The 27,923-nt window shown below is 41.5% G+C and overlaps 1 protein-coding gene and 2 long non-coding RNA genes across 7 annotated transcripts in view; 1 reads left to right on the top strand and 2 right to left on the bottom strand.

Annotated features, from left to right (window-relative positions):
* GLCCI1 (glucocorticoid induced 1) overlaps positions 1-1,534 on the bottom strand; it is a 54,354-nt gene extending 52,820 nt beyond the window's left edge. For all 5 annotated transcript variants that reach the window (XM_066553740.1, XM_066553748.1, XM_066553769.1 and 2 more), the window contains exon 1: positions 634-1,534. In XM_066553740.1, the coding sequence (XP_066409837.1) occupies positions 634-1,075 (442 nt within the window). In that variant the 5' untranslated portion in view covers positions 1,076-1,534. The remainder of the gene's footprint in view (positions 1-633) is intronic.
* The window catches only part of LOC136558989 (uncharacterized), a 30,733-nt gene continuing 3,328 nt past the window's right edge, over positions 519-27,923 (top strand). The window contains exons 1-2 of the long non-coding RNA XR_010783948.1: positions 519-669; positions 6,240-6,351. This is a non-coding gene — a long non-coding RNA (uncharacterized lncRNA). The remainder of the gene's footprint in view (positions 670-6,239; positions 6,352-27,923) is intronic.
* Positions 8,298-16,793, bottom strand: LOC136565678 (uncharacterized). Its single transcript, XR_010784902.1, has 3 exons — positions 16,709-16,793; positions 14,922-15,022; positions 8,298-10,609 (listed from the first exon to the last, which is right to left on the bottom strand). It is a non-coding gene; the product is annotated as an uncharacterized lncRNA (long non-coding RNA).

Here is a 27,923-nt window from a genome sequence, read left to right as displayed (position 1 = left end):
GATATAAATCTAACTCATTATCACCCCTACTAGATAGTTACAGCTGGAGACAGGGAAGCGGGTTAATTTTAGGCTCGTTTCCCTGTTGCACACCTCCGCTGCCAGAGCCCGAGGCCAAGGGTAGAAGCGGCAAGAGCAGCTCCATCGGAGCCCCCGCTGCTCCTCCGCCCGGGGAGGGGAGGGGAGCGGAGCCGCCGCCGGCCCCGGGCTCGCCCCCGCCGCTCCTCCCAAGGCCGGCGCGGGGATGTTTTTCCTAGGCAGGATTCTCACCTTGCCCGAGACGAGGATGACATTTCAGGCGTCGCCTCCCCCCATCGCGGGGCAGGGCGGCGGGACGAAGCGCTTTTCCCCCCGCTTCCTGGCAAAGCGAACCCGGGCACGACACCTGCCCTGGGGGCGGGGGGTTTAAGGCTCGCCCTCGCCCCCCGACCCGCTCCCTGAGGCTCCGGCGGGGCTCCTCCCGTCGGGCCGGGAGTCCCCCGGTGTCCCACCGCCGCTGGCCCGGGGGGAAGGCAGGGCGCAGCCCAGCAGCGAAAAGCAAGAGCCCGGGGTGCCCGGAGCCTGGGCGGCCGCGGCCCGGCCAGCACCCCCGCGGGGCAGGGAAGCGAGACCGGCTTTCTCCCGGTGCTTTACCTCTGTACACCGGGGAACTGGGGCTCCGTCTCTCAGGTGAGCTGCTCCTCCTGCTGCCGCCGCTCTCCGGCGACCGCCGCTGCCTGCCCTTCACCCTGCCCTGCTCCCCTCCACCGCCCGCCGCCAGCGGCGGCGTCGCGCTGGGCGGCGGTGGGGGGCTGCCTCCGCCGCGACCCCCGCCGCTCCCCGGGCCCGTGTTGCTGCCCACCGAGGCGGATGGGGAGCGGGTCGGGCTGTGCTGGTTGCCCCGCAGGAGCTGGTACGGGACAGTCGCTCGGATAGGCTGGAGCAGCCGGCTGGTCCCCGCTGAGCCTCCCCCGGCGCTGTTACCGGGGCCCCCGGCCGTGCCGGCGGTGGGGGACCCGGCGGCGCCGCGCCTCATCCTCTGCGGCGGGGGCTGGTGGTGGGACGGGGGGGTTTGCGAGGAGCTGGACGAGGACATAGCGGGGATGCGCAAGACCCCCGCGGGTCACTCCCTCCGGTGGCAGCGGGGGACCCGAGCTCGGCCCCCAGCGCCCCGCATGCACCGGCCGCGGGGAGAGGAGGAGGAGGGGAGGGAAGGAGGGAGGGGGCGGGGCGGCACAACCGCTGCACGGCCCTGGGGAGTCTCCGCGCCGCCTGCCCAGCTGCCCCCGGCGCTTCCTATCGGCGACGGCGGCTGCTGCTTCCACGCCAGGCTCTGGCCATCGCTGCCCGCCCCAGCGTCGAGAGCACCGGGGGCGCTGCCGAGCCCAACGGCCGCTCACATCGTACAGCGCTGCCGGCTCAGGGCGGTCGGCGGCAGAGCACGACGAGGGGACACGCAGCCGGAGCGGGAAGGATGGGGAGGGGGGGAGGCGCTCGCAGCCAGCTCTTGCTCCTGCCCCCGCCGGCGCCCGGGAGCCGCTACCAGCACCATCCGCTCCCCACGCCGCCCGCCCTCCGAATGGCACCGCGCAGCCCCAGCGCCCGGCCGCGACGGGCAGGGATGGTGGGCGCGCGAGTCCATTGGGCGCCAGCGCGGCACCAGCGCGGGTCCCATTGGCCAGGGGCCATGTCACTCGTCGCTCTCAGCCAATGGGAGCGGGCGGCACGACGGGGGTGTGGCGGGCGGCGGAGAGGCGGGCCGGGGGAAGTGGGATGTGGCGGCGGTGGCGGCAGGGGCGGGCTCGGGCTCGCTGGGATGCGGAGCTCGTCGGGGGAACGGCGGGAGAGCAGCCCTGGTGGGCGCTGGGTGAGGTGCTAGGGTGAGCTTCCCAGTTCAAAGTGGACTTTCCGGGATGCCGACTTAATACTGACTGAGGAGAGGCAGTGCTCCGTACCAAGTCTTGCACTGTCCCTGTTCCCAGGGGACTGTCGGCCTCCTCACGCTTACTCCGCTCCCGTGCGGGGAAGGCTCAAAAACAACCAGAATTTCTCGCCACAAAGTCTATTCACGTCCATCAAACCTTGACAGTATTTCTACTTTCGTTAAAAAAAATCAAGATGTTCTTCAAAGTCTAAATAAGTGTGGTTTCATCATTTCCTATAAGTGTATCTAGAATATTACTCTATTTTTCCTAATATGAGTCCAAAAACACTTTTTGGAGAACGTCAAGAGGAAAAGAAAAAGTTTTACAGTGATATTTTTAGAAAATACTTTTGTTCTAGGAAAAAGAGCTGCCATTAGATGAATTCATAACCTGAAACAATGAGAAACAAAATGAGGGTTAGGATGAGTAGCTTAATAGCTAAGAAAATACATGGCTGTGAGATCAGAAAGCTAAGTTGAGCTGAGTCCATCAAGAAAACAGTGCTTATTTTGGACCTGATGCAAATAGGATGCAAATGGAGGAGAAGGGAAAATGCAGGGAGTCTTCCTATGTGGAGGAAGTCAGCTCAGTGATGGCCTCTCAGATTCAAACATTAGGAGAACAAAAAGGACATGGAATATACATAGAAGTAGAATGTTTAACAAGATACCCTCTCTTATTTTAGATACTACTCACCAATCAGGAATCATTAAGTGTCACAGAATTAACTGCACCCCTTGTACCATTTGCTGATTAAATAACAGACACTCATATTTATTTTGCCCGCTTCAGATGACTGCACTTCTCTGCCTCCAAAGCTGTCCATAGCTATCCTTCTCCCTTGGTAGCACAGGAATCAGTCGATAGTCCCAATGAGAAACCGTATTCTCGGAAAATGCTCCTATTCATGGGCTGTTAGCAAGACTTTGTTTGCACTGGCACCATGTGACGCAGTCACCGTGGTTATGTTACAGAAAGGGTTGGAATAATACACCGCACATCCACGTGAACGTGCTCAGCCAACAAAGCCACTCCTATAAATTCATTTTAACAAAAATCAGCAACCATGTAGTTTTCCACTAGTCCGGTCTTTTTGTTTTCTGCTAGCATGAGCCAAATTTGTTTGTAAAACTGGGCTGTAGAGACTTTTTCCCCCAAGGATTTTGCACTTAATCACAGCTATGAAGTCCATCCAGTTTATTTTTTTTCTGCTTCACTGCACTGGGCTTAAAATGACTGGAAAGCATTCACCTGTAGTAGCCATCTGCCAAACAGTAATATCAGCAGCACTTTAAGCAGTAAGCACATTTTCCTACATCTGTACCTTTGTCAGATAACACTGCTGATACAGTTATGTCTTACAGACCAAAAATCATCTGGTGTCAGCTGAGAAAGAAAGTGCACCTTTGACTAACAATAGCTGATACATTCCAGCTATTGCCAATGCTGAAGGTTATGTCAGACTAAAATAAGGATGAACTACTGTAACTCTTGCATTTGTCTGTATTTAAACATTAGCCATTTTACAAAGGCTAAATTTTACAATTTCCATGTTCTTGCACATCAAACAAGCAAGGTACTTGGATAGGAAGAATAGATGCATAAAGACAAGGTAAATGTGTGACAAAGAAAATCCCACCAGCCCCAAAACAAGAACACACACGTGCACCCCAAACCACAGGGCATGTTAGTGTAAAATGTACCAAACAAGCTGAGGACCATGCCACAGCCTTACAGTCCAAACTGAATCACTACTTCACTTACCTTCACAGCAACCAGAGAAGAAAAGATCCACTGGGACTGCTTCCACCCAAACTATTACCAGGCACATCAACAGCTGTACTGGGGAGACTTTGCTCCCCAAAAGTTATTTCCATCCTAATTCCTTCTAAACTAGAGTTAGCATACATGTTACAGCACCATGCCATGTGCCTAGGAAAAAGTGATTTCAGAAAAGATGAAGGGAGTATTCTTCTAGAAGAGAGTATTTTTAAGTAGGATACCAACTCTTGAATTTTTCACTGTTTTTCATCTAGGTTCCAGAGTAGTTCCCTCAGGGAATACCACTGCTGTATAATACCAAGAAGATATTGCAGGGAAAGTGAAGTAAAAGCTGAGCTCCTATCAGAATTTTCATATCTTTCAAAAACCCATGATTGCCTTAAATACCCTTTTCAACTTTTCAAAAGCCATGTTAAAGGCATTTCTCACTTCTCTTTACCACTTTAAGGAACTACCTTGCCAGCTGGCATATGCTTAAGGGAGTTTCTACTGGAGGTAACAGGTATTTCTGACTCTTAATCCTTCTGGGAGACAAGGACATCCTTAACACAGCTTCTGGGAGAGGCATCCTGAGAGCAAGTGGAAATTATACATCAAGGAAGAAGGGAGTGAACTCTAGGAGCGGGGCAGTGACAGGCAAGAGTGAAACAAAATGACTCACATCTCTCCTACTATTATCAATTGATAATGGGTTCATCTCTTGAGATCAGAAACAGATTTACATGAGTGCCATGAGCCATGAAAACTGAGAAGTTTTAAGCAGTCATTAGACACTAGGCAATCCTAATCCTTATTTTGTTCTTGCTTGAAGGTTTTAGAGAGGGCAAACACTTCAAATCTGGATATAACTTTTGTTTCTGTGCTCTTACCAGGGCTTAATACTCTGCTCCCAGTGTATCTACCTGCTTGTTTCATCATTTTAGTGTCTCTCTTATCTCCCTCTATATTTTCTTTGCTGCCCTTTCCCCATTCCACTTGTAATCAAGTCCCTTGTGAGTGTCTCTGAGGTATTCACACAGCACCTAACACAAAACAGTAATGAGAAAGGGTGCATTTATCTTCTTGTATGTTCAGGTCCATTCCCTGTGTTTCTCTTATTTGTAATGAATACACAATTGGGAATATTACACTTAGGAAGAGAGAAATAACAAGAAGTACTTACTTCCCAGCAATATTCTGAAAGAGATTATGACCAAAAAGCATTATCTGTGGCCAAAAACTAGAACAACCCCTAATGACCCAAACTGCAGCTCTCAAATGACAAAACTGAGGCTAAAACAGGCTTGCCTCTGCAGCCTTGGAGCATCCCTAGGCAGGAATGGGAGCATCACCTGTAGTAAGGGCCCCCATGTGAAATGCAACTGCTGTCTGGAGCTGAGCAGCTCTGCTGAAGCAGCAGTGGCCCATTTTCCTAGAAACTATGTGTCTCAAGGTGTGGAAATGTTGGTTTCGTTTTTGGCCTGGTTTTTTTGCTTTCAAACAAAGTTCTAGCTAGAGTAAGATAGTAATGGGGAAAAATATATATGGAATTATTTTTACTACAAGGATTTTTGACAGACAGACACTGCCTTCATCAACCACACTTCATCTTCTCACTGCTCCCAAATGTTCAGTGGCACAGATATGATCTCCTCAGATCAGCCAAGCACTCTCAATCCCCAAGCCTCTTGGGAATTACCTTGCATTTGAGCCCTTGACTTCTCCAGGGCTGCTGATACAACATCATTATCCCCACTGCTGGCTTTGTTGGAACTAACCAGGGGTGAGACTTCCAAATCATGATCACTTTCAAGTCTCTACATACTCAAGTTATCTTCCAACAACAACAGGAAACCCACTCCTGAGGACTTACCTTAACACTTCTGATCATCCAATTTAGGGTCAAGCATGTGGTCAAGTGTTAGGTTTCTTTTTCTCATGTCTTTTTTCCCTGGATATGGGGAAAATGCATTAAGTAAAGGGCTGTTAGACCTATGGTCCAACAGAATTTATACTAGGTCAAATTTAGTATTTAGGAATACTCACAAACTTCAGAAAATTTCAGAATCAAGTTTACAGTCAAGTTTCAGCCAGAAGGTATTATAGTGCTTTCTTTTTAGTCGTATGCTATTGTTAACATTATTTCATTCAGTGCAAAGGATTGTCTGTCACTAGCAGCGAGGACTGCATAATGAACAAGCCAGGAAACTACAGGATAAGAGCCAGCTGTAAGATTTTCCCTTAAGAAAATTGAATACCATTTTGGATAATTGTCTTTTTTTTTCCTATCTGTCAGAAGTCTTTTTGTGATACTGAATAACTCACTTAAACCAGAACCTGCCCATTAACATTACATTTGTTATAACAAAGTCTTATCTCATCTGGAATCAGACCTACTACTACATTCTCATCTCTTCAGGAAAATAGGCCAACCACTTTGGACTTTTGAATTATGTATTCCTTTGGCATCTGCTTTAACATAAAGGTGAACATATAACACACAGCTAAAATCACCAAACCTTCCTTCCAGCTCTGCATTTAGTCTGAAGTTTTTCTTTCTGTTCATTGGTACAGGTAACTCCGTTCAAGGCTTTCCTTTACTGGCAAGTTAACCATGTCAGACCATGGCCCATGGGAAGCTGAGTTTCCTGCAGACAGCAATCCTGCCCTACATTTCTATTCTGAGGTTTGTTGCTTGACTCAACCACCATCTCCATCTCCCTTCCCCTGCTCATAATTTGCAAAAAAAAGTCTGATTTGCACAGGTGGGGCTAAGCCCAGGTTCTTCAAAGGAGGAGCTGAGGGATCTTGCAGGTTTATTTTCCCTCTTTTCCATTTTTAGGCATTTGGTATGCGGACACTTTTGGACTAGTATGTGTGGTTGCTGTTCTCCAAAGTGAAACTGATTGAAACACAGGTAAAATGGCTGGTATTCTGATAACCTGCCATGTTAAATGTAATGGACACTTCTAGCAGTTCTTTACTATAATTTCTCTTACCAGTCCCCTATCTAAAAGATATCAATAATAATAGCAAAATAATGTAACACTTCATGGTGACATAATAAAAGTGATTATTCCTTAAAATAGTTTCATGCTACATCATAGAACCATCTGTGAGGGGAAAAAATGTTTTCAGAGTACTTAGGTAGTGTCTATTATGCACAGCAGTAGTATCTTTAATGGAAAAGGTAGAAAGAGTAAGCAAATGCCAGTAGCAATTTCAATATAATGATATTGTTATATCTATTACCATTTACACCAATATAATAAAAGAAAGGAGAAGCACCATTTCATGTGAGCAGCTACCTTGCTAAGGATATTAGGAAAGTACAAATGTACTGTATAGTACTTTGATTTATATGCTATTAAACTTTTTAAATGAGCAGCATCCCCTAACGAGGTAGATTTGAAGCCATTGTGATCCATTAAAACAGTAATAAGTGTCTGATAGTAGAGTCCCTGACATCTTTCTATTAAGATTTCTTGATTTGGTCTGTATCTGGTTTTGTGTTGTTTTTTTTGAACTGCATTAAGCATGAATGCCCCTACCACACCAGTGTCCTAGCTGTCAGATTAGTGCTGGTGTTAATAAAAGCAGACTTTTTGACAATACTGGTTTAAAAGGCAAATCTGAGGGTTGAGAACTTCAACCTTCATTTCAGAGAGTCCTTTTCTGGGTTGCTTCTACCCCTCTAGTTATCCTACTTCACTGTTTCTGACAAATAAAGCCTTGTTCACCACGACCTTTATTTCTAGGCACAACAAACAGGACTCAATTTTATTTGGAACTTATCATCACTGTTCCTTTACCAAATGGGATCCTGTTGAGTGACATGGTGGACTCCACAACTACTACTGGGAGGCAAACACGCTATGAATTTTCAAAGCAGGAGAATATTCTCTTTTAAAATAGACTTTGCAGTGCCTGGTAAAATAATAACAATAAAATGCATTAGAGAGACACATTTAAAGAATTTTAGGGCATGCTACTCTATAAGCAAAGTGTTCTTTGTAAGAATGTTCCATTCTTTGCATACAACAGGTTGTGGGACCAGAGCAGAAGCACAGCACTGAGTCAACATGCTGGAAATAATTATAATTTCCAAGTAGGCAGTATACTCACCTGTAGAAACAAATATTTATTTGTAAATGTGGTTTGTTGGTGTGACAGCTATAAAACAGGCTTTAGGAGTTTGCCTAATGCTAATTTACAATACATTATGCTAAATGCAATAAAAGTGCATTTACATGACAGTAAGGAACAAACCTGTAAAAGCAAGGAAGTGTGCAGTTAGCTTAAAAGTGTTCAGTTGAGGTGGGTTGAGGTGGCACAGTATTTAAGTGAAATATATGATGGATTTCTGTTTTAATTGCATGTTTCCTTGGATTTCTGAGTCCATGTCAACAGCTTTAATTGCATTTTAAAGCAAGTTTGGGGATGTGAATTTCCTTTGTCTCTTTTACATCCCAAACTAAAATATAATGCAAAACTTCAGCATCATTAAAAGAGAAAAGAAAGAAAGGGAGCTGCTAGTAGACTCTCAGCAGCTGGAATAATCCCACGGGGAGAGGTGGAAACCTTATTCCATGAGTCATTTAATACCGAATAAACAAAGCACTGGAGAATAAATTGTAAGGCATGATTTTTTTTATTGTTCATTGACAGAGGGAGGGCTATTTGACTTCATGGAGCTTTTCCTTTTAAAAAATTCTTTAGTAGTAGAAAGCGTGGACAATGTTAGAGATACAGTTTATTTCTCATTGTCACTTTGGCCCTTACTGTCCTTGTAATAAAGGCACGAGTAACTTTAGCCCCTGCACACTATGAAGTATGCAAGATCAGGTCCTCAAGGGCTGCTGAAATTCAGGATCCTCTTAGGCAGTGGCCCTCACTTGATGTAGCTCCATAGTGGCTTAATTACAGTTCCATAAAAGGTTTTGCACACCCAACTATCACAGCTCCTGCTATTAAATGCTTTGCTTTAGTGACAAAGCTCTGAGGAAGGCAGCTGTGTAAGCTGTGTATGTGGCTTGGTGTGCTCTTGGTCTCCAGTGGAATCCAGGACAGATAGAAGGCAACAAATAACCCCCTTGCATTGCACAGAGCCTGTCTGTAATCAAACATAATTATGGAATCACTACCAGTCCGAGCTGTTACAGTCTTGCCTGTAATCAAGAACAACATTATTGCAACATTTATTACTCTCAAAAGTACTCTGAAAATTTATGGGTCCTTGGAAAGAAAAGCATTGTTTGGCAAATCTATCCATAAGCATTATTTGGCCATAAAGAGAGTTCTTTCTCTGAGAGATCAGAGCAGTTCCAATGAAGCACATCTACTGGATAATTTCTTCAGATTCTTTTTAGTCCTAAATGAAAAAAAGCACACACGTGACTTGAAGAAATTCAAACTTCTACTTGCCAGCCAAGTAGATGTAGACAGGCATTATTTCCATGATGCTTGAGAAACAATGTAACCACTGCTGGTGGAGATAGAGCATTCCAATAAACAGTGGGAATCAGTGCCATCATGCAGAAACCAAACTCTTTGATGTAATTGCTCAGTTTTTATACACCCGTGATGAAAGGTCTCAAGGAGAAGACCTTCCCCTGTAGTACTGAGTTATGGCTTTGGCTCTACCAATAAACAGGAACGTTAAACAGAAAATGTGTCTGGAAAAATGATGATATGTGACATAACTCATAAAGAGTCTAGAAAAAGGGAGTAATAAGTGCAGTTGATCATACAAGGGTAGAAGAAGCAGTATCTTTTAATTTTGGAATGAAAAGCAAAAAAGAATATCTTTTTTTGGTGACTTCTTAGCCCACAAGGAGAAAAAGGTGGGAAAGCAATGGGTGAAGAAAAAGCTTGTTTCCTTGAAAATGTTACCCCAAAAGGTTTGGAAACCATTAATAAAACCACCTCAAAGCTCCCCAAGGAAACCGTGTTTTCTTCTCCAAGCTGCATAGGTGATCTGTAGAGTTGATCTGGAGGGCACAGGAGCTGATGCAGACACCTCCCCATACCAAGCCTCTGAGGTTAGGAGAGTCAGCTCTTCTGTTTGTGTGTGTGGTGATAGTTCTGCCAAATACTTTTCAGATACAGCAGCTTTATCAGTGAGAAGGATCTGGGCTGCCCTGCAAAGATAATCCTCCCTGTGGTGTGTCAGCCTCAAAGAAGGGTGTGATTATCATTCCAAAGGAGTGTAATGTGAACCTGTGCCTCCCATTCAGCCAAGTGATGGCTAGATCATGGAGGCTTCTACACTTTGCTCACTCTTTCTTTTGTTTCTTCTCTTTCTTTCCCCCTTTTTTTTTTTCTTCCAGCCAACAATTTATCTTCATATTAACTTCTTTTATTATGTACATTTAAGATGTCCTAAGAGTGAGCCAATGTCCTAAGGCACAGTGGTCCTTAGAAATGGATCTCCTGCTAGACCATCAGCAGAGTACTAGGTGGATGACTTTCTCATCTTGGGATGCTTGGAAATTTGCTGGCTCTGATTAGCATTTTACAAAGATAGGGTTTCTCTGCAAACAGTCTGGTGGAGTCTTTCAGGGTGCTTTCAGCTCTCCTAAGCCTGCTGTTTCAAGATTTTACTAGCAGCTCTGGCCTGGGACACACAAAGCTCCTGATGTAAGGGTGACTCACCCCTTTGATTGAACAGGTCTTAGAGATGGATGCTGTCTTTTCTGTCACTTCAAGAAAAAGGTCTTCATACAGTGAAATCAGGTGTCTGATCTCCCAGGTCTCCTGAACTCATGCATGTTTGTTGTTGGTTTGTTTGTTTTCCACAGGAAGGACAGCAAAACAAACAGCAGATGGGAGAATGGCCATCCTCTAACTATGTTGAGTGGTGCTTGTTCATGGGTCATAATCCAAAAACAAATTGTGTTTGTCTGGGTTCTTGTTCTGGTCTTGCAGCAATGACTGAGTTCAGCCTGGAATTTAATACACAAAAAATACAGAAAAGGCTGACAAAACTCAAGATTAAACAAATAACTAATGTATGATAACAGCAAGTGAGTTTGATCTTTAAAACCAGAAAATTTTCTGTACCAAACTGCCTTTCCTCACTGCAGTCTGCATAAAGGAAGGAGCAGAGGCAGCTGCAACCACCTCAGCTTCAGAGATGGAGCTCCCAGTAGTCAGTCTGTAAGAAAACACCTGGCAGGCCTTAACGAACATTATTTTCTAGAATGTTCCCAGACCTCTGCTGGCAGGGAAATATTCATGACTTGTAAGGGAGAACATAAAGAGGCAGTTCTCCAACAGCACATGGTTTGACTTATAAAAGCTTTCCTTACGGGCAGAATTAATTATATATCATAAAGATCTGTTATATATTCTGTTTATACAATTATAAAGCATTATGGTTAATTAGTTGTGGTACAGACTCCTGAAGCAGAATCTGGTTAGAGAATAAACAAAACGCTCAGTCAGCTGTGACCGTGGTTAGCAACTCACACTTTCATATCAGCTTTCACACTTAACTCTCTTGAAGTGATTTATAAGTTATGCAATCGAGTGGTCTTGACCTTTGTGTATTTGGTAATTTTTTGGTTTATATAAAATTAGAATACAGCTGATCAGAAATGGTCTGAGATTCAGACCTTTAAGAAATTAAATTAAAAATATTTGCTAACCAACTTTATTTCAACTGTTTTCTTACTTTTTAGTTACTTGTGATGCTATTATGTCTGGCATTGTATATACACAGAAAATAAATACTTCTTCATCCCCTTATTCTGCCCTGATATGGACAGTTCTGGCTGGCAGCAATGGGAATCCCTATCTACATCACTATCCTAAAATTGGGGTGAAATCCCGATTGTGAAAAGATATTGACATATGTGTTTGTTTGAAAACACACAAAGATTTGCTTTCAAGTTTTATTTTTACAGTACTTCAGTCCTTTGAAGTAAGTTGGCAATATTAATGTATCAAACCATCTGACATATTCAAACTTAATTACTTTTTCGCCATCACGTAATTTAGCACTGAGTCTTATTGCTGTGCATGTGCTACTACAGGTGTCTGGGCAGGGTAAGTCCTTTCTGAAATCTTATCAGTATCATGTTAGTAGAGCTAAAAAAAAATAAGTTAGTATTATTTGTCATGTCATGGGATATTATACTGTGCATGCCTGAAAAGCATGGTTTTTAAAGCAAAAAAAAACCCTTGCAATATTTATAAGAGAAACTGAAGAAAAAACCCTTAAGATGGGAGCAAGAGAGGAAGAGTATGTATTTAGTATAGTCTAGATATTTAGGCTGTAAAATGTAGCACACAGTATTTTTTAAAATCTACAAATAAATGAAAACAAGCACTCCCCACTGAAAATGCCACAGCCTGGTATCAATTCTGTTTCCTGAATGCATCATGAAAGTAGTGGGATTTGAGATAACTTTGAAGGAAGGCTTCATAGTCCTTTTTAAAGTCTATTTTGGGCATAGTTTTCTAGAAGAAAGCCTGAAATACATATGTGAAAGAACTTCTGAGAGACAAAAGATGTAAGGGCAACTGAAAATGGCATTGTCAGCCTGGAACAACAACTGCACAGTAAGATACGAGGTAAGATGTCAGGTGAGTGCCCAATGGATGCTCCTAACTTCTATTCAAAAAGGCACTGAAGGGAAATGAGTGCCAGGAAAGGATACAGAGAGAGGCTGATAAAATCAGAGAGAAAATTCAGGAAGGTTATCTTTACTTCAGTGATTTAGGCTCAAGGGGAAATCAGGCATGGATAATAAAAAGTGGAGAAGTTGCATTCTAGGTATGACAGTTGCATTGACAAAATTGGAAGAAATCACCTAGAAAAACCCACAGGTAGAATCTAAGAGGCAAAAAGAGAGCCTGGTGAGGTATCTGTTGAAATTCAGGATGGATATCTCCTACAGCTGAAAAAAACATTAAGGAATTGGCAATAATTTGAAAAATAAAATAAGAAAAGAAAAAAAAAAACCTTTTCCATCTTTTCAATGGTGAGTCAAGAAAGGACAATATTTCTGAGTCCCAGCATGAGCAATAACATCACAGGCTGTGGAGGTGGAAGGAGTCCTGAGATTTGGTCACATCACTAATGGTGACCTCAAAAGAGCTGAGTGGGGCGTAAGCAGCTGAAATTAAAGAAAACTTGGGAAAAGGTGAAGTTGTCAGAAAGCCATCTGGGGTCATAGTTTCAGGCAATGCATTATTTCATTTTAAAACTTACAGACAGGAGGAAAATTCAGTAGAAATATGAGAGGAAAATTAGTTCAAATGTAGGATTTAGTAAAATATGGAGACAGGTATGTATACTGGGATATTTCTGAAGAGTTACAACAAATAAGGGAAGAAACCCTACAAATGGAAATTACAGGATTTCTGGTAAAGAAGGAGGGGTAAAATGAAAATCTGATAAGAATTGCCAGGAAAAGGGATTGGGAACAAGAGAAGAAAGTAGGAGAGTGAGTGAAAGGAGAAAGAACAGAAAAGGTTTTGTTAATTAGATCTTCTCTTGAAAAAGAAAGAACTGATAACATGGATAAGAAGAGGCAGAGGTGTGTGAAGCTGATTTCAGTATAGCATTATTTAAAATAAATGTTTGTATTTATAAATTGAACATACTTTTAGGTTTTAAACATGGAGGAGCTATTACATCATTTGAATCAATGTGACAGATATGTAAAAATTTTAAAACTGTTTCCAGTCTCATGTCCAAAGTGTAAATAAGACTCAGATCCTTGTACAGTGACCAAAAATTCAAATACTATCTTGAATTTGTGTAGGAATTGATTACTTTTCCAGCAACTTTCAGAGAGCTAGTTTTTGTCATCTGCCACTCAGGAAATATGTGTCTATGCAGATTAAAACAAGATGACATTTTCAAAATTATTGCTCCCTGTCAATAGTAATAATTGAATTTACACAAGGAGATTTTGAAAATAAAATCAGAAATCCTATTCCTGTGCTTTATGCAAGTGGAAGTCCACTTCTACTGTTAGTGTTTTTGCCAACTCCCAGGCATTTATTTCCCCATTTCCTCAATAGTCCTGTGGATAAACAACCCATAACTGCTGTGTAAATGTCATTATCTGCTTATGATTCTTACATTACTATAAATTAAGCTTTGTGCTGCCTAATTTTAGCAGTGACATGATCAAACACATGGAGTAGGGAAGATTTAGAAGCTCATCTTATCTATCCAATAGTCTGAAAATCTGGAACATATCATCCAGTGGAAGTTTACGTTCCCAGATAAATCAGCCTTCCTTCTTTGAAGCAGCAAGCTTTCCAAGGAAGAATTCTTGTTAACAAATTCCCCTCAAACAGTTCATTACATTTCCATTTCTTTATTTTGTTGCTATTTGCCATATATACAAGCTAGCTGTGCTAAACAACACTAAAAATATCCCACTTTATTATATGCAAATAAAGAATGCAAATTGGCATCAGTTTCAGAAGCACTCAAGAACTTAAATAGCTGTACAGGAGGGACTTTGCCATCATGTAAAAGTAACCATAAAGTTTATGAGAGCAAAGATCCCAAGGGCTGAGCTTTTGCAATAGTAATGTGTTTAGAAAGAGTAATACATACATGGGTGGGATTCATGGGTGGGATCACTTTGGTCCTTTGATGCAGGCATTGGATTCAATGCATGGAATGGACATTGCTGTGACATCTGAGCACCACATTAATACTCACCTCTCACTTTTAAATGTTTACTTTAGGCAGGTAGGCTTTTACTCTTTGTGTTTTGGCTTTGAGTGTGCCCACAGTCCAACACCATCTCTGTGAGGATGGCTTAGTGTTTGGAAAATCCCTGCTTTGCCCAGAGCTAGCAGAGCCCTTGGCAGCCCAGCTCTATCCCCCAGCTTGCGTGGGCTCCTGGAGCCTCTGGCACGCAGCTTGGCAGCCACAGAAGTAAAAATAACTTTGCTTCCCTCCCACTGCCTTTCCACCCCAGTGCAGAGGGAAGGGAAGGATATTTAGTGCTGAAACTACAGAGAGTTCAGGTAATAATAGCATTTTAGGAATAAATTATGAAGATATGCATATTTCAGGCAGTTCCAACCTGCCCCTAAATTACAGCCTGTAGTGCATCACTCCCCTACACACTTGGTAGAAAAGTACCGGGCTGAGCCTACATATAAACTAAAATTTAACATGTTCAAAAGCAGCATAAATTAAAAGTACAGAAAAAGCTGTTATAAGACATTTAGGTTTATCTTGAAACCACCATTTTCTTTCAAGATGTGTAGCATACTCACAAGCACGCAGCAGCAGCTCCAAAAAACATCATCCTCCAACATTCCAGTGTTTATGGGTGTGCCTTAATTAAAAGTATTCTGCCAAACAAGGAAACCTGACCCTTTAGGAGAAAAATATTGATTATATAAGGACACTATTACATATTCATAAAGATTCAGGAGAGAAAAGGATTTGCTTATTGTATCTACATGACAGGCTTTTAAGAAAAACAAAGAAGTTAGTAGATGTGCCAAATTTTGTTATGTATCAGCATATATATCTTTGGAAAGAGAAACCTTGATTTCAATCATATTGCTGTCCTATAAACAAAAATAGTGGTACTTCAAAAGTCTGGTGTAGTCCATGTCTTGTTTGAGAAACAAATATCTACAAGAAATTAATTGGATAATGAGAGTCAGAATTATGAGATAATTTTTGTACCCACATAATTTATTTTCTTCCTGAGTTACTGTGTGACATACATAGAGAAAATGTGTAGCTATTCACACCAATGAAACATGTCAATGGACTTTCTATAAGATACTTTTTCATGTTTTCCCAAATCAATCCTAAATGGTTCAAACTATATATGATTTCTTAGAAGATGTCTATTTATAGTGGTACTGGTATGTTTACTCTGGAAAGACAATGAAGTCCCAAGGAAGTCCCACAAGGGCAATTTTGCCTTTTTGAAGGTTTATTTTTGAGTATACTTATTGCTGATAGTACATACTCTATAGTTGTCCCGCCGCCTTTTTTTCTTTTTTTTTCCTGAACAGGTATTTCCTGTCTCTCAGACAATATATTGAGATTATTTTGCACCTTTTGTGCAAGACAAATACTGCTCAACACACAGCGGGCTAACATGGATTATTCCCATTAATGGGAACACAGTGTTTGCTGTATCTTAAAGTCATCTCTCTCTTCATTGGTCTTTTTACAATCACACCTACAGGATCAGAGAGAGCTTTATCATGGTCCCTTCCTTGCCTTGGAAAAAATCCTTCAAAGGTCCACCACCTGACCTCACTCCTTTACTACCTGTCCTGGAACAGTGTTTCAGTCTTGAAATAAAACATTTTGCATGCAATTATTTGCTTAAAACGTACATGACATACGCGGGTTGACACACGTGGATCCACAGCTGCAAGACAAGGTTAGACCTCACTGCACAGAAACTATCAAGGCTGATTTCAGAGCAGTGTTGCAAGAGGCAAAAGTTTGCTTTTCCAATGTAGGAAAATCAGAACAAAATTCATCTTTGCCATGGGGCATACTCCATAATTACTTGTTAATATTGAGATGGCCTTTTTCTAATGATTTTCTTGATGAAGCTTTGTCTCCTTTTCACAATTAACTCTCAAATAAGTTGTATACATCATAAATACAGAATCTACACATTGTAAGTGAAAAGATTATTTATGATACTACCTGAATAACAGAGTGGAACTGCAGGATTAACCTGCTCCGTGGTTTTTGGGAAATATATCACTGATATGAAAGTCAAGCACAGCAGAGACCTTTGCACAGCACATAATTGCTGTGGTCCAGCTCATGGCACCACCATTGCCCAGCATTCCTGGAGGACAAGCACAGGGAGCAAGTGCTTCTCTCTCCCTGCTTGAGGACAGGGTTCCCCCTCACCAACCAAAGAATGGTCTGGGCTGAAATGTATGGACATACCACAATAGAAAGGGCCATTTCTGGAAAGAGTAGGGAGTCAGAAAGTATTCCTCCAAGCAACACAGCTCACCCAGCTGATTCCATTCCTTTTGCAATGGAAATGAAACTAAAAATTCTTTCTTACCTCTCTGGCAGCAGCTTTTAGCCTGATAAGAGCAGCTGCGTGTCATCTTTTATCAAGAGAGTGGTTGCTAGCCAGAAGACCTGTGTTGCTTCTTTCTGGTTTTAACTTTTAATTTTCACCTGCAGTGGAGAGATAAAACGAATTCCAGTTTAGCTTGACAATCCTGCCTGTGCAGGTGTGCTGTAAGAATACCACTGTGGTGTTCAGCTGGGTAAATGTTTTAGATGACTACAGTAATTATCAAAAGTACTGGGTTTAGTTTCCCCCCACTTTAATCTGCATCAGATTTGCCAAATAGTTTCAGCTGGCTTTTTTACCTAGATAAATAAAGCTGGAGGAGGAAACAAAAGGATTTGGGCCTCCTTTGATGCAATACTTGGCGCTTGAATAATGCAGAACTTGGGAGATGTACGGCCAAGACCTTCCTCTTCATGAGATTATTTGAATTGAACTTTTTAATTTCCTATCTCAATTAGTCCTTTAATTACCATGCTATATTCCTTCCTGAGATGAGGTCTCCTGTCCCTGTTCCTGATACTGGTATATTTTGTGCATGTGAGTAAACATGAGTGTGGAGCAGCACCTCTAAGGGCAGGGCACAGGAAAGGGGAGGAGGAGCTCAAGGTCATCACCCTGAAAGTGTCCAGCTGCACACTCCTCTGCCCTGCTCAGACTGGGAAGGGAGGCAAGAGCCAGTGCCTCTCCTCTGCCATCATTCTTTCCATCCATTTGGCAGTGGGAAAAAAATTTATGAGGACCAGAAGTAAGGAGTTTGTGTCTTAGGGATGGGCTCTGACTGACCTAATATTTATTAGGCATTTTATATAGAGGGAGGATTAGTTATATTACAGGAAGAGTTATAGCAGGAGAGACTGAGTGAGATTCAGCTCCCAATATCCTGATCCTTGAGGCTGAAGGATCCCTCCAAATTTAACCCAGTTTCTCGCATCTCAGTGAGTGAAGCAGCATAACCATGCAGGTGTTCAGCAGGGGGTACCCCCACCTCCAAATTTCTGTGAACTGAGTGCTTTGATTCCTCTTGTTCTAGTTACTTTTGAATAAAACAAGCAATTTCCTGTCAAACGAACAACTTATCTGAATTCTGCAATTTTTCTGTTCCTCGTGAAAAAAAAGAAAAAATATTTTGGGTCAGTCTAAACAAAAGGCCCCTAATTAGTAGCAATTAATTTGCACCCTGGAGTTGGTACAGAAAAAACCCTAGGATACAAAAGTATACATAGATGATTTCTCTCTGTGTTAGTAGCAGCTGTGTCAGTCAAGTTAGGCCATCTGTAACATCCTTGTAACCTACAATTTCTAAATTCCCATCCAGCTACACCTATGCCACTCCTTTGTTTCCAGTAGCATTAAATGGGATTAAGTGAAGAAGGAATTAAGCCTCCAAAGTTAATTAAAACATTGTTGATGATGACCAGGAAGGCATACTTTGCAGCTGTAGGTGGAGAGATGTAAGTGCTCAACATGGGGCAGTTGTGCCCTGGCTTTAAGCTCTTGATCTGTGAAAGAAAAATGCCTCTGGTTTCTCGTGGCAATGTGAGCTAAACACAGAATGAAGTGTAGCTGCTTCAGCTTCTCCCACAGGCTCCCATCCTCTCTTTCCTCTGGAGGCTCCATCTTCTCAGTCTGGTGCTGTTACATCTTTAATAAGATCAATAATCTTTCTTGACTTCAGCAGCTTCATGAATTCTGATTAAGCTCCAGGACAGTGGCTGTGTATTAAGAAAAATAGGCAAGAAGAAGACTTTAGTGTCTCAGTCCATGAAGCATGATAGTTTCTTCTTTAGGCAAACTGATATTGATTTGATTTGAGGTTTTCTCTGTAAATAAAGTGCTAGCACACAGTGCACTCACTGTTCAACTCCTCTTCCCTGCAGACCAATTCTTTCTGTGGAAGACTTATGCTAATTGTTCCATGACTACTAACGTGTTTAATTAAGGCTCACGTGCTTAAGTCTTTGGTGAGAAAATTAGACATGCTTACAAGAATTAATATAGTAAGAAATCACAAAGGTGCAATCAGGAACAAAAAATGGGAATGGTCTCTAGCACTGCCTTTCAACAAAGCACCGGTGTGTGAGATTCTGCACGTCATTAAAATTCAATTAACTGTTTTGGGGAAAAAAAAGCCTGGCACTGACAGGATACATCATCTGACCACAGGAAGCTGTGCTGACAAAAATTCATAAAGTGGAAATTGGAAACCCATACTCTGAAGCTTTCCTGGATTAACAGTTTAATGTCCAACTATGTAATATATAATTTATGAGAATTCTCTAATGTGATCTAGCCTTGCATATTTTGCAATTTATTATTCTTATTTAGGAAGGAGTGGAGACAAAACAAGTCTTTCTGATTTCTGGAGCCACTTTTAATAATTTTTCATATATACATCTTGTGGTAATTTTCCAAAGACTGACTTTGCAAACCCCAGTTTTCAGTTCTCACTTGTGGGTTCATTTCAGCTTGATTCGTGGCCACTGTTTTTCTTTTGAAGATGGAATTTTTCAGGGAATTAGACATCTGCGGCAGGGAATGATGCAATTACGAGAAACATAGATAGAAGTATATTGTTGCTTCACTGTTTTTTATGGAAGTGTCCTTTTGGAATGACTTCTGTTGTCAACTTTTGAGACTTCCTGTAGCCAGAAACAGCCACAAATCCTCTTTCCATATGCTGAATTACTTGTTTTCTATAGTCTTTTATACACTTCGTGTTCCAAAAGTGGATCTTTTTATTGCTTATGGTCCTTCCGTGGCTACAGTAGTACCTAAGCATCTTGGTTTAACAACTTTATGGCTCTTGTGTATTTAAATGCTTTCATTTCTGCTACTTTTTCTGAAATACATTATGTGAAAGAACACATTCTTTGTAAATCCCATTTTTGTTTTTTAATATCTACTCCTAGTTGTAAGTATCCACTCCACTAGGAGCCTTGAGAGATACGACACATGCCAAAAATACCATATTTGGGAGTAAGCTTACAGTGGAAAAAGAATAAAAAAATCATTAACATGCTTTATTTGGGAAGGAATCTTAAAAGTGCCTTTTAATAAAAAGACAGAGAGGAGAGTGGCCAGAGAGTATTAAAATATTGACTAGGCTAACAGGCATTATCTTACTGTTTAAAAAATATGCAGAAATGCAAGGAGAAGAAGCAGTTGTTGAGCCCATGGAAAAGGTGACCATGTCCTTCAGAGCAGTTACCTCTGCAGCTAGATTGGAAAGCAGATATGCACAGCCTTGGGGAATAGCTTATGGCAGGATAAATATTCTACAAAGATGAGGCATGGGGAAATGGCATTCAGAAATAGGGAAACTAAAAGTAAATGGAAAAGAACCTGATAAGAAAAAGTCAAAGAATAATCAGTGTGTGGAGACTAACAGAGGTTTTTCTTCCAAGTTATTTCAATCAAGAGGCAGAACTTCCTCCACTAATTTCTGTTTGCATTTTAAAGTAGTTACTCAAGGCATCTAGAAGAGGATTAAGCTGCTTCTGGTTGGTTCAAAGGTGACATAGAAGGGTATTAAAAACAAGTTTGTTAAAAAAGTAAACTTCACCAAAGTTTGCTTTAAACTTTTCCACACTGTTGCTCCAAGAACTGTCTGAGATTACTGGAACTGAAAAATAGAGGTAGTGGTGTGGGAAAGCTCAATTTTAGGGTACTTATGTGTAGGATATTTTCATGCTTTATATTTTTAATAATAACAACAATAACACTCCAATTGGTTGTCTGGGTCTTTCATACAGCAAGAAGAAAAAAAAATGTTTAAAAACTTGCCTGTACAAGGCTGAGTGCTTACCACTAACTTAAAGTGACATTATAAGAGAGTGATTCTTGAGCTGGTGGTGTTGTCACAGATCCCACTATGACAAGTGGAAAGTTCCAGAAAAGTCTGTAACAACACCATGGACAAAGATCAGGATCTGAGTCTGAACAACACACCATTAACTTCAGTGCACTCTCACTTGCAAGAACCTGGTCTATGATGTTTGAGTACAACATTGCTTTTTTCTCACCAACTCCTCATGCAAAGATAAAACAGCTTTGCCCCTTATGCCAATGTGTAAAATAAAGGAAATGACCCTCTTTGTCTTTTGTAATGATTCCCACATTTCCAGCCCTCTCTGGCTCATGCCGCTTCACACATGCAACTGGAGGATTCCAGTAACCCTGGAGATTAGGGATCAATAACATAATACTATTTGTTTTTAAATTATCCATAGCCCAAATATCCTTTTCTAAAAGGGAAATAGGCAAGTGAGATCCAGGCAGCATGCTCAGCTTATTGTTATTTTCTAAAATCAAATGTGATTATACTTTCTGTGGGTGACTACTTTCCCGTTAATAATGTTATTTTCAAATTGTTCCATACAGTATGGATTAGGGGAGGTGACTGTTTACAGAAGAAATATAAAACCCCTCAATATAGAAGGCATATAAATAGAGGAATCATATAAAGCTGCATATATCAATATAGAAGTCCAAAAAGTTACATCTGAAGGCTGTATAGAGAAAATTGCTTCTTCTTTGCACCAAAACCCTTAGTAGGTACTACCAGGCTATGTTACATCTCATGGTGTTATTAGGGAAAGAGTTATAAAAGCATGTGTATCATACACAAAACACAATTCACGTTCCTGATTATTTTTTCAGTTAAAAAATGCCCATCACAAAGCTCCCAAATGGTGGCAGTCATACTTAGAAGGTTATCTCAGATAATGATGGTGAAGAACCTGGAGGAGGTTTTAAAACTTTATAGTTGCCTTGCCTATTGGATAGCTAAGATATTTTCCAACTAAATATTGTTTCTTCCTCCTTGCTTTTAAAGAAGCAACTAATCAGTTTACTGAGAATATTTTCCACTGGAAAGTCAATAATCATCAAAATCTAAACTCTTCACATGCTTTACTATTCTGGTAACTTTTAACTTGTAGGGGAAAGACTAGTTTGTCATTAAAAATAACTTTAAATGTTTTGTTGTTTTCAAAATTACTTTGCCAAAAAATAATATTAAAAGTGGAAAATACATGTCACATTATTTTACAGTTTTAAGTAATGTAAACCCAGCAGTGACCTATTTTATGTTTCATTCCATGTTGAGTTTGTTTCTTTTCTATTTGGAATAGTAGTTTTAAAAAATTGTCAAAAAATGCAACATCTGTCTCCACGACATTTACATTTGTATAAAAGGCAAAGTATGGAGAAAAAAGAGTCATTTCAGAAGTATTTGTTACAGTGTTTCATTATATCCAGGGAATGAAATAAGGTAGGAAACTAGAGAATATTCTTGAATAAAATTATTGCTATCTGATCTGCATTGAGAAGCTAAGAGGATAACTGATTTTATGACAAATCCCACTTTTGTAGCAATTACATAATTATTATGTAATTGCCATAACAAATCCTTGGTTTATGATTTCACAAGAACAACTTCAGCATCTCCTGAGCTCGAGTCTGAGCTTGCTGAGCTCTCACAGTGAAGTCCTAAGGTTTAGACAGAAGGGATGAGTACATGTCAGCATTTCAGCTTGGGACTTTGGCTCAGGAAATTCCAACTTACCATGTTTCTATTTCAAATCCCAAAGTCATCTCAGGGCAGGAAAGCTGGTTTCCCTTTGGGTGGAACTAAACCAGGATATGTGATGTGGAATCCAGAGGACACTCAGCCCGTAGGGCAAGAGCAACAGCAGTCTAAACTAGAAATATGTGTGAGAGTGGGTGTTAAGCCTTCAGCCTTGGGATTTTTCCTCTATAGATCCATTCCCCTTGGGCAGCATTACTTGCTGTAATATTGACATGGCTAGAAGCATTACTACTCTAAATAATAACAAAGTGTCATCTTAAACTGACCTCTATTTTAGAGGATGGATAGGGCTCCGAATTTTCTGAAAACCTCCCATGTTCCAAAGATGCAGCCCTCCTGCATGAATTTCAAAGCCAGCAATTCCATTACTTGCTGCTCCCACTGCTCTGCAGGTTAAGGAACTGCCATTACACCATGTCCACCCAGGACAGCCCCCAGCGAGCAGCAGGTTGATGTGAAGCTTGCTCTGCTGCTGTCCAAGTGCCCAAAGGCATTGGTCCCACTGGGATGGGACAACTGCCAAGCGCCTCCAGCCCAGGAGTGGCACTTCCACCTCACATGGAGATTGCTCTGGGCTGCCTGAGGCACGGAGGGAGCCGCAGGGCTGCTGTGGTGAACCCAAGCGTGCAGAACTTGTTTGCCCGTGCCATCAGGCTTACTTCATCCTTCACTCCGAGCAACACCTGGAAACATTTGTTCTCTAATGGTATTTGGCTATAAACAGACTGTACTCAAATGATCTTACTTGGGTTGTTTTTCTTAAAACCTTCATTTTTTTATAACCAGTTATATAAAGGTTGAATACATACCTTTCTGTTTAAACAGAGGAGGAAGGTGAGGATTTAACCCCGAGGATGAAGAGCCCCTCATTGAAAGCCATCAGACTGTGACTGAGTGTGAACTTTGGGAAGGGATGCTCTGGGATGTAGGAAGCTGTGTCCTAAGGCCTGGACCTCTGATGGTTCAGGTGGGGATTTGACAGAATGCAGAACTCCTCCTCTAGCTGCACACACTCCTTTCTAATGCAGGCAAAGTAGGGGGAAAAACAGCAGATGCCACAGCCTCGTCTTGATGTGCACCCAGGATACAATTTGGGTGTGTGTCTCAGGAAAGAAGTCTTTCAGACCCCTGAATTAGATGCCCCTATAATTACTAGGAATTGTGAGGTAGGAAGGAGTCTGTGTCCACAAGAAGCAGAGCTCAGATCCAGCAGGAGCTTGGAAATGGGACACAGTCATGGAGCAAAATTTTGCCTTAGTAATCAAAAAAACTTCCTGGTTCCCAATTGATCTCCTTGCTTCCACTGAGATCAATGATCCCTCAGTCTGCAGGATCAGCAGGTGAGCCCAGTGAGGGGCTGCAGGCTCCAATCTGTGCCAGTGAAGCTGGCAATTAGCAGGATGTGCTGGCCTACAAAGCACAGCTCCTGCACTGGCTGCCTTTTAGGGACCCCAGGTAACAGCCACTGTGCTGAGCTTCTGGAAATACTCCACAGGGAGAATATTTCCCCACAAAGCAGCAGAACTCCCATGCTATGCTTAGCACTGCAATATTCATGCTCTTTTAGATTAGAATGAAATGGCTTTAATGGTCTAGATTTTAAAAAGAAAGTCAACCTCAGGACAACCTGAATGCAGCTCTTGCCCCAGAATCCATCCCACTGGCTCCGAGTGCCACCCCACCTGGGCCATCAACAGCACTGGGGTTCAGTGGCTGTTTAGTGGTCCCAGCAGCCTGAGAGTTGAAAGCATTATGAAAAAGGCACAGATGACTGTACTGATGAAATTCTCAGATATTTCCTAAGAGCACAGAAAAGGTGAGATGGAGTTGCCCGAAAATGGAGATGAGATGCAATTGAAGGGCGTGCACTGTTGACTGGAACACACAAGATGCAGACAGACTCCTTGGCAGGCATTGTACACACAAACAGCACATTTTTAAAAAGCATGGAAGGCAGCCACATTTTAATAGACTTTCTCCCTGTCCTTTTTTTAATCTTACTTCAAAGAAGAGGTCAGCACAATTCCTTTTCTCTGAACCTTGTACTTGGAAATATCTAAGTCATTTAGACTAAAAAAAATTAAAAACAAAATGTAGACTACAGAAAAAGAGCTGGACTTGATCCTCTACCAAGAGGGATCACTGTTCTTGACCAGATTCTGCCAGCAATTTCCTTATGAGGATTTTTTCCACATATGACATAAAGTCAGCCATGGGGAAAGGGATAGAGAAGGGGACTGAAGAATCAAAATAGTACATTATTTGGTGCCTGCTAGAGAATGAGTCTGTCTTTAAATGACAAGAAAAAGATAGTAATGTGTTTTCACATTAAGTCAATATTGACATTTTTAAAAGCTTTAAAACATACAACCAGCTTTTGTAGTTAGGATGGGAAAATATTTTAAATTGGAAATGTGAATTTAATCCCCTCAATTAAATAAAAAATATTTAAATACTTAACCTGATTGCTGCCAACTGCAATTTCCTATAATAAGGAATTATGAGGATAGAGAGCAGTTTTTAAAGGCACATGGTTCACATGGAATGAGCAAAGATTCAGGTCTGGAAACTGCAGCTTTGTCTGTGTAAATAGTCTCTTTGCCCCTTCACACAAATTACAACTAGGAAAATTTCAAGTACTATTTTGTACGTGATATTTAAAAAAAAAAAGAGTCTGGTATTTTTTGTGGACTGTCTGGTACCTGTTATTAACAGAAGATATGGCAAAACAATACAGGTTTTCAGCCAGTAGAGCCATATGTGGCCTCTAACAACTAAATTAAAGTACATACAAAATGTTTCTGAAGATACTTAGGACCAGTCTCACTCCATGTGGAATTCACTCTCTGTGAACAATCACTTTGTATCTCTATCCATACCTACATATACAGACATATATGTAACATGTATCCACATTCTCTGTGCATACATGTACCCTTTACATTAATTTTGCTATGATCTTTAGGACAAACCCTGTTCTTAGTTATGATGGTGCAAGATATAACTTTGCTGAAATGCAAGTTCATATAAAAATCTATTTTCCCTTCTAGAACTGCTTTTTTTGTCTATGCATAAAATATCACTGTGCTGAGGGCAAGATGGAGGCACCAACTGGCAACTGAGCAGTTATGTGAACTCACAAGGCTGTTTTTTTCACACATTTGGAGGAAGCAGCAGATTGAAAAACTCTGATTGCTGGCCTACAACTAAGCAGTATGTTCTGAAATCCACCTCAGTCCATTTCAGGATGTGCGTGGCCATTATAAATTAACTTCCTCTACATCTCCCTTCTCTGAACTGCAGTTCAATTCATGAGTAAAACTGTATCTACAGAATTAAGTTTTATTTTTATCTGACTTTTTCCTTAAATGCTGCATATTCTAATTTCCTCCTCCTCCCTCCTCCATGGCTGGCAACAGACCAGTTCTTTCATTATATTTGGAGCAGAGAAACAGCCCACTGAATCTTCCCCAGACCACATCATCGGGTCTTAAACACTGTGAACAACAAATTACAAAATACTTATTTAAAAGTAAATTAATTCCCATTTATAATACAGCCTTCCAGTGCTAGTGACAGTTCTGATCTCTGCAGATATAATCCATAAGGAGACAAGAAGGACAAAAAGCTGAAATAGAGAACTTTGTCCTGTTCCAGACATGCTGCTGGAGCTGTCTCTGGCAGCAGCTGGCTCCCTGCATAGACAGCCAAAGGAAGAGAGGACAAGCTAGAGGGTTATTCTCATCTTAATTGTGGACAAAGAGCTCCTCTTTCCCGTCCCTCCTCCCAGCAGATGGAAACTAGGATGACTGGGACTGTAATTAGGCACATCAGCATGGAGGAAGCAGAGAAGAGGGAAGATTTGTGTCTGAGAAATTCCCTGCTCAGACTTTCTGGCCTGGCCTGAGCCAGCACAACACCAGGCACTTAGGAAAGGCACCTATAAGGTCAGGTTGGACGGATCTGGGTCAAAAGGGTCAAGGGAGGAAATCCTCAGATAAGAATCATTCCCCCTATTTATCATTCCCCCATTTACATCAAATTTCATCATCTTAATAATGTAATAAATCTTACTTAATAATAATAAACACTGTGGAAAGGGATTTCCCTAGGCCAGAGGAGTTTTATGGTCAATAGACACATACAAGGGGAAAAGGTAAATGGAGCAACCCAAGTGTTGCTTTGTAATTGTGTTGTTAAAAGCATTTCTGTCAGCTATTCTGTCAGCTATATAAGAGCAGACTGCCAAATTGTAACCTTTTTTTTCCCCTCCCTGCTCAAAAGCTTAGGATATTTTAATTTCCAATGCCACCAGTGCTCTACACTAAATCTCATGGTGGGGATGCTTTCTCTCTTCTTGTATTGCTCAGGCAAGGCCTACACTGATCCAGTTTGCTGAGATTGCTCTGCACACATCACCTGTTTTAATACCAATTTCAGTGGAAAGCCTCTAGAAGAGACAAATTATTGGTCATGATCTCCAGACAGCAGTGATATTATCAGAAGTGATCTCCAGGCTACAGTGATATATCAGAAATGGATGATGTTTCAAAGGAGAACTTTTTCAACGTTATCTTCATCATTTCTTTGGGAGAGCAGAATATGAGTTTGTGCACAAGCCAGAAAAACCCTTTGAAGCAAGATGAGGCAGAAGGTGCCAGAAAGGCCTTGTTCAGTTAATTTATCTAAAACCAGAATAACATATTTGCAAATTTCCAAGTAAGATTTTATCCTTCAGTGGAATTACCTCATCTGTTTAAGAAGGCTGTAGTAGGTGATTTTTATTCTTCCTAACTGTATAGGAGAAAATAATCTTTTTGCAGCTAAATTGCTGTTGCCAAGGTCACACTGGGAACATTTTTCTTGCTCTGTGCCATTAAGATTATAAAACCCAATCTAATACCAAGAAGTGATGTTTTGAGACGCTGTGCATGTAGTCTTATAAACAGCCAGAGACTTCCATTGCTACAGGAGATCCTTGCAGAGCAAATCTTATCTGACTTCTTTTTGATATCTGTGGTGAGCAGACCAGTCTTGGAGTGACTTCCTGTTCTAGCATTCAGCCTTTAGCATCACATCTGAAACCTCCACTCCTGGTTTAGGCAGGGTGAAGTGGCACAGGCAAACTGCTAAGACTAGCAGATCACAGAAGATGAATTTGCTTGGTTTAAAAAAAGGCAAATTGTTTTCCAAGAAGACAGAGTTTGACTTCAGCAGCACCTCTCATGCTTAGAGGAGCTGTGTCAGGTATCTGTGATCAGGTGGCTGGTCATGTTGGAGACAGCAGTGGAAGTTGGTCAGCTCTGCACTCCTTTTACCCACAGGGTATCTATGTACAACATCCTTTTCTTTAAGGACTACCACCCTGGAGATGTCTGTCTACCAGGATATGCCCCGTGCTGGAAATCATCTGTCAGTCCCAGCTGGATGGAGCAGAGGATCTCCCAAATACTGATGCTTCTAAAATAGGGTACAGCTTTCTTCAGAAAAAGAGACAGCCATCAGAGGTGGTGGTGAAGTCTCTGAGTTTGAGAAGACTCAGAAGTCTTAATTATGAAGGTGAACAGTTTTGGACAAAACCTGAAAAATGGCTTTATTTCTACAGTT

This window comes from Molothrus aeneus, chromosome 1 (genome assembly GCF_037042795.1).
Source record: "Molothrus aeneus isolate 106 chromosome 1, BPBGC_Maene_1.0, whole genome shotgun sequence".
Lineage (NCBI taxonomy): Eukaryota > Metazoa > Chordata > Aves > Passeriformes > Icteridae > Molothrus > Molothrus aeneus.
Note: the sequence above shows the minus strand (reverse complement) of the source record. Positions and strands in the feature narration are given on the sequence as shown.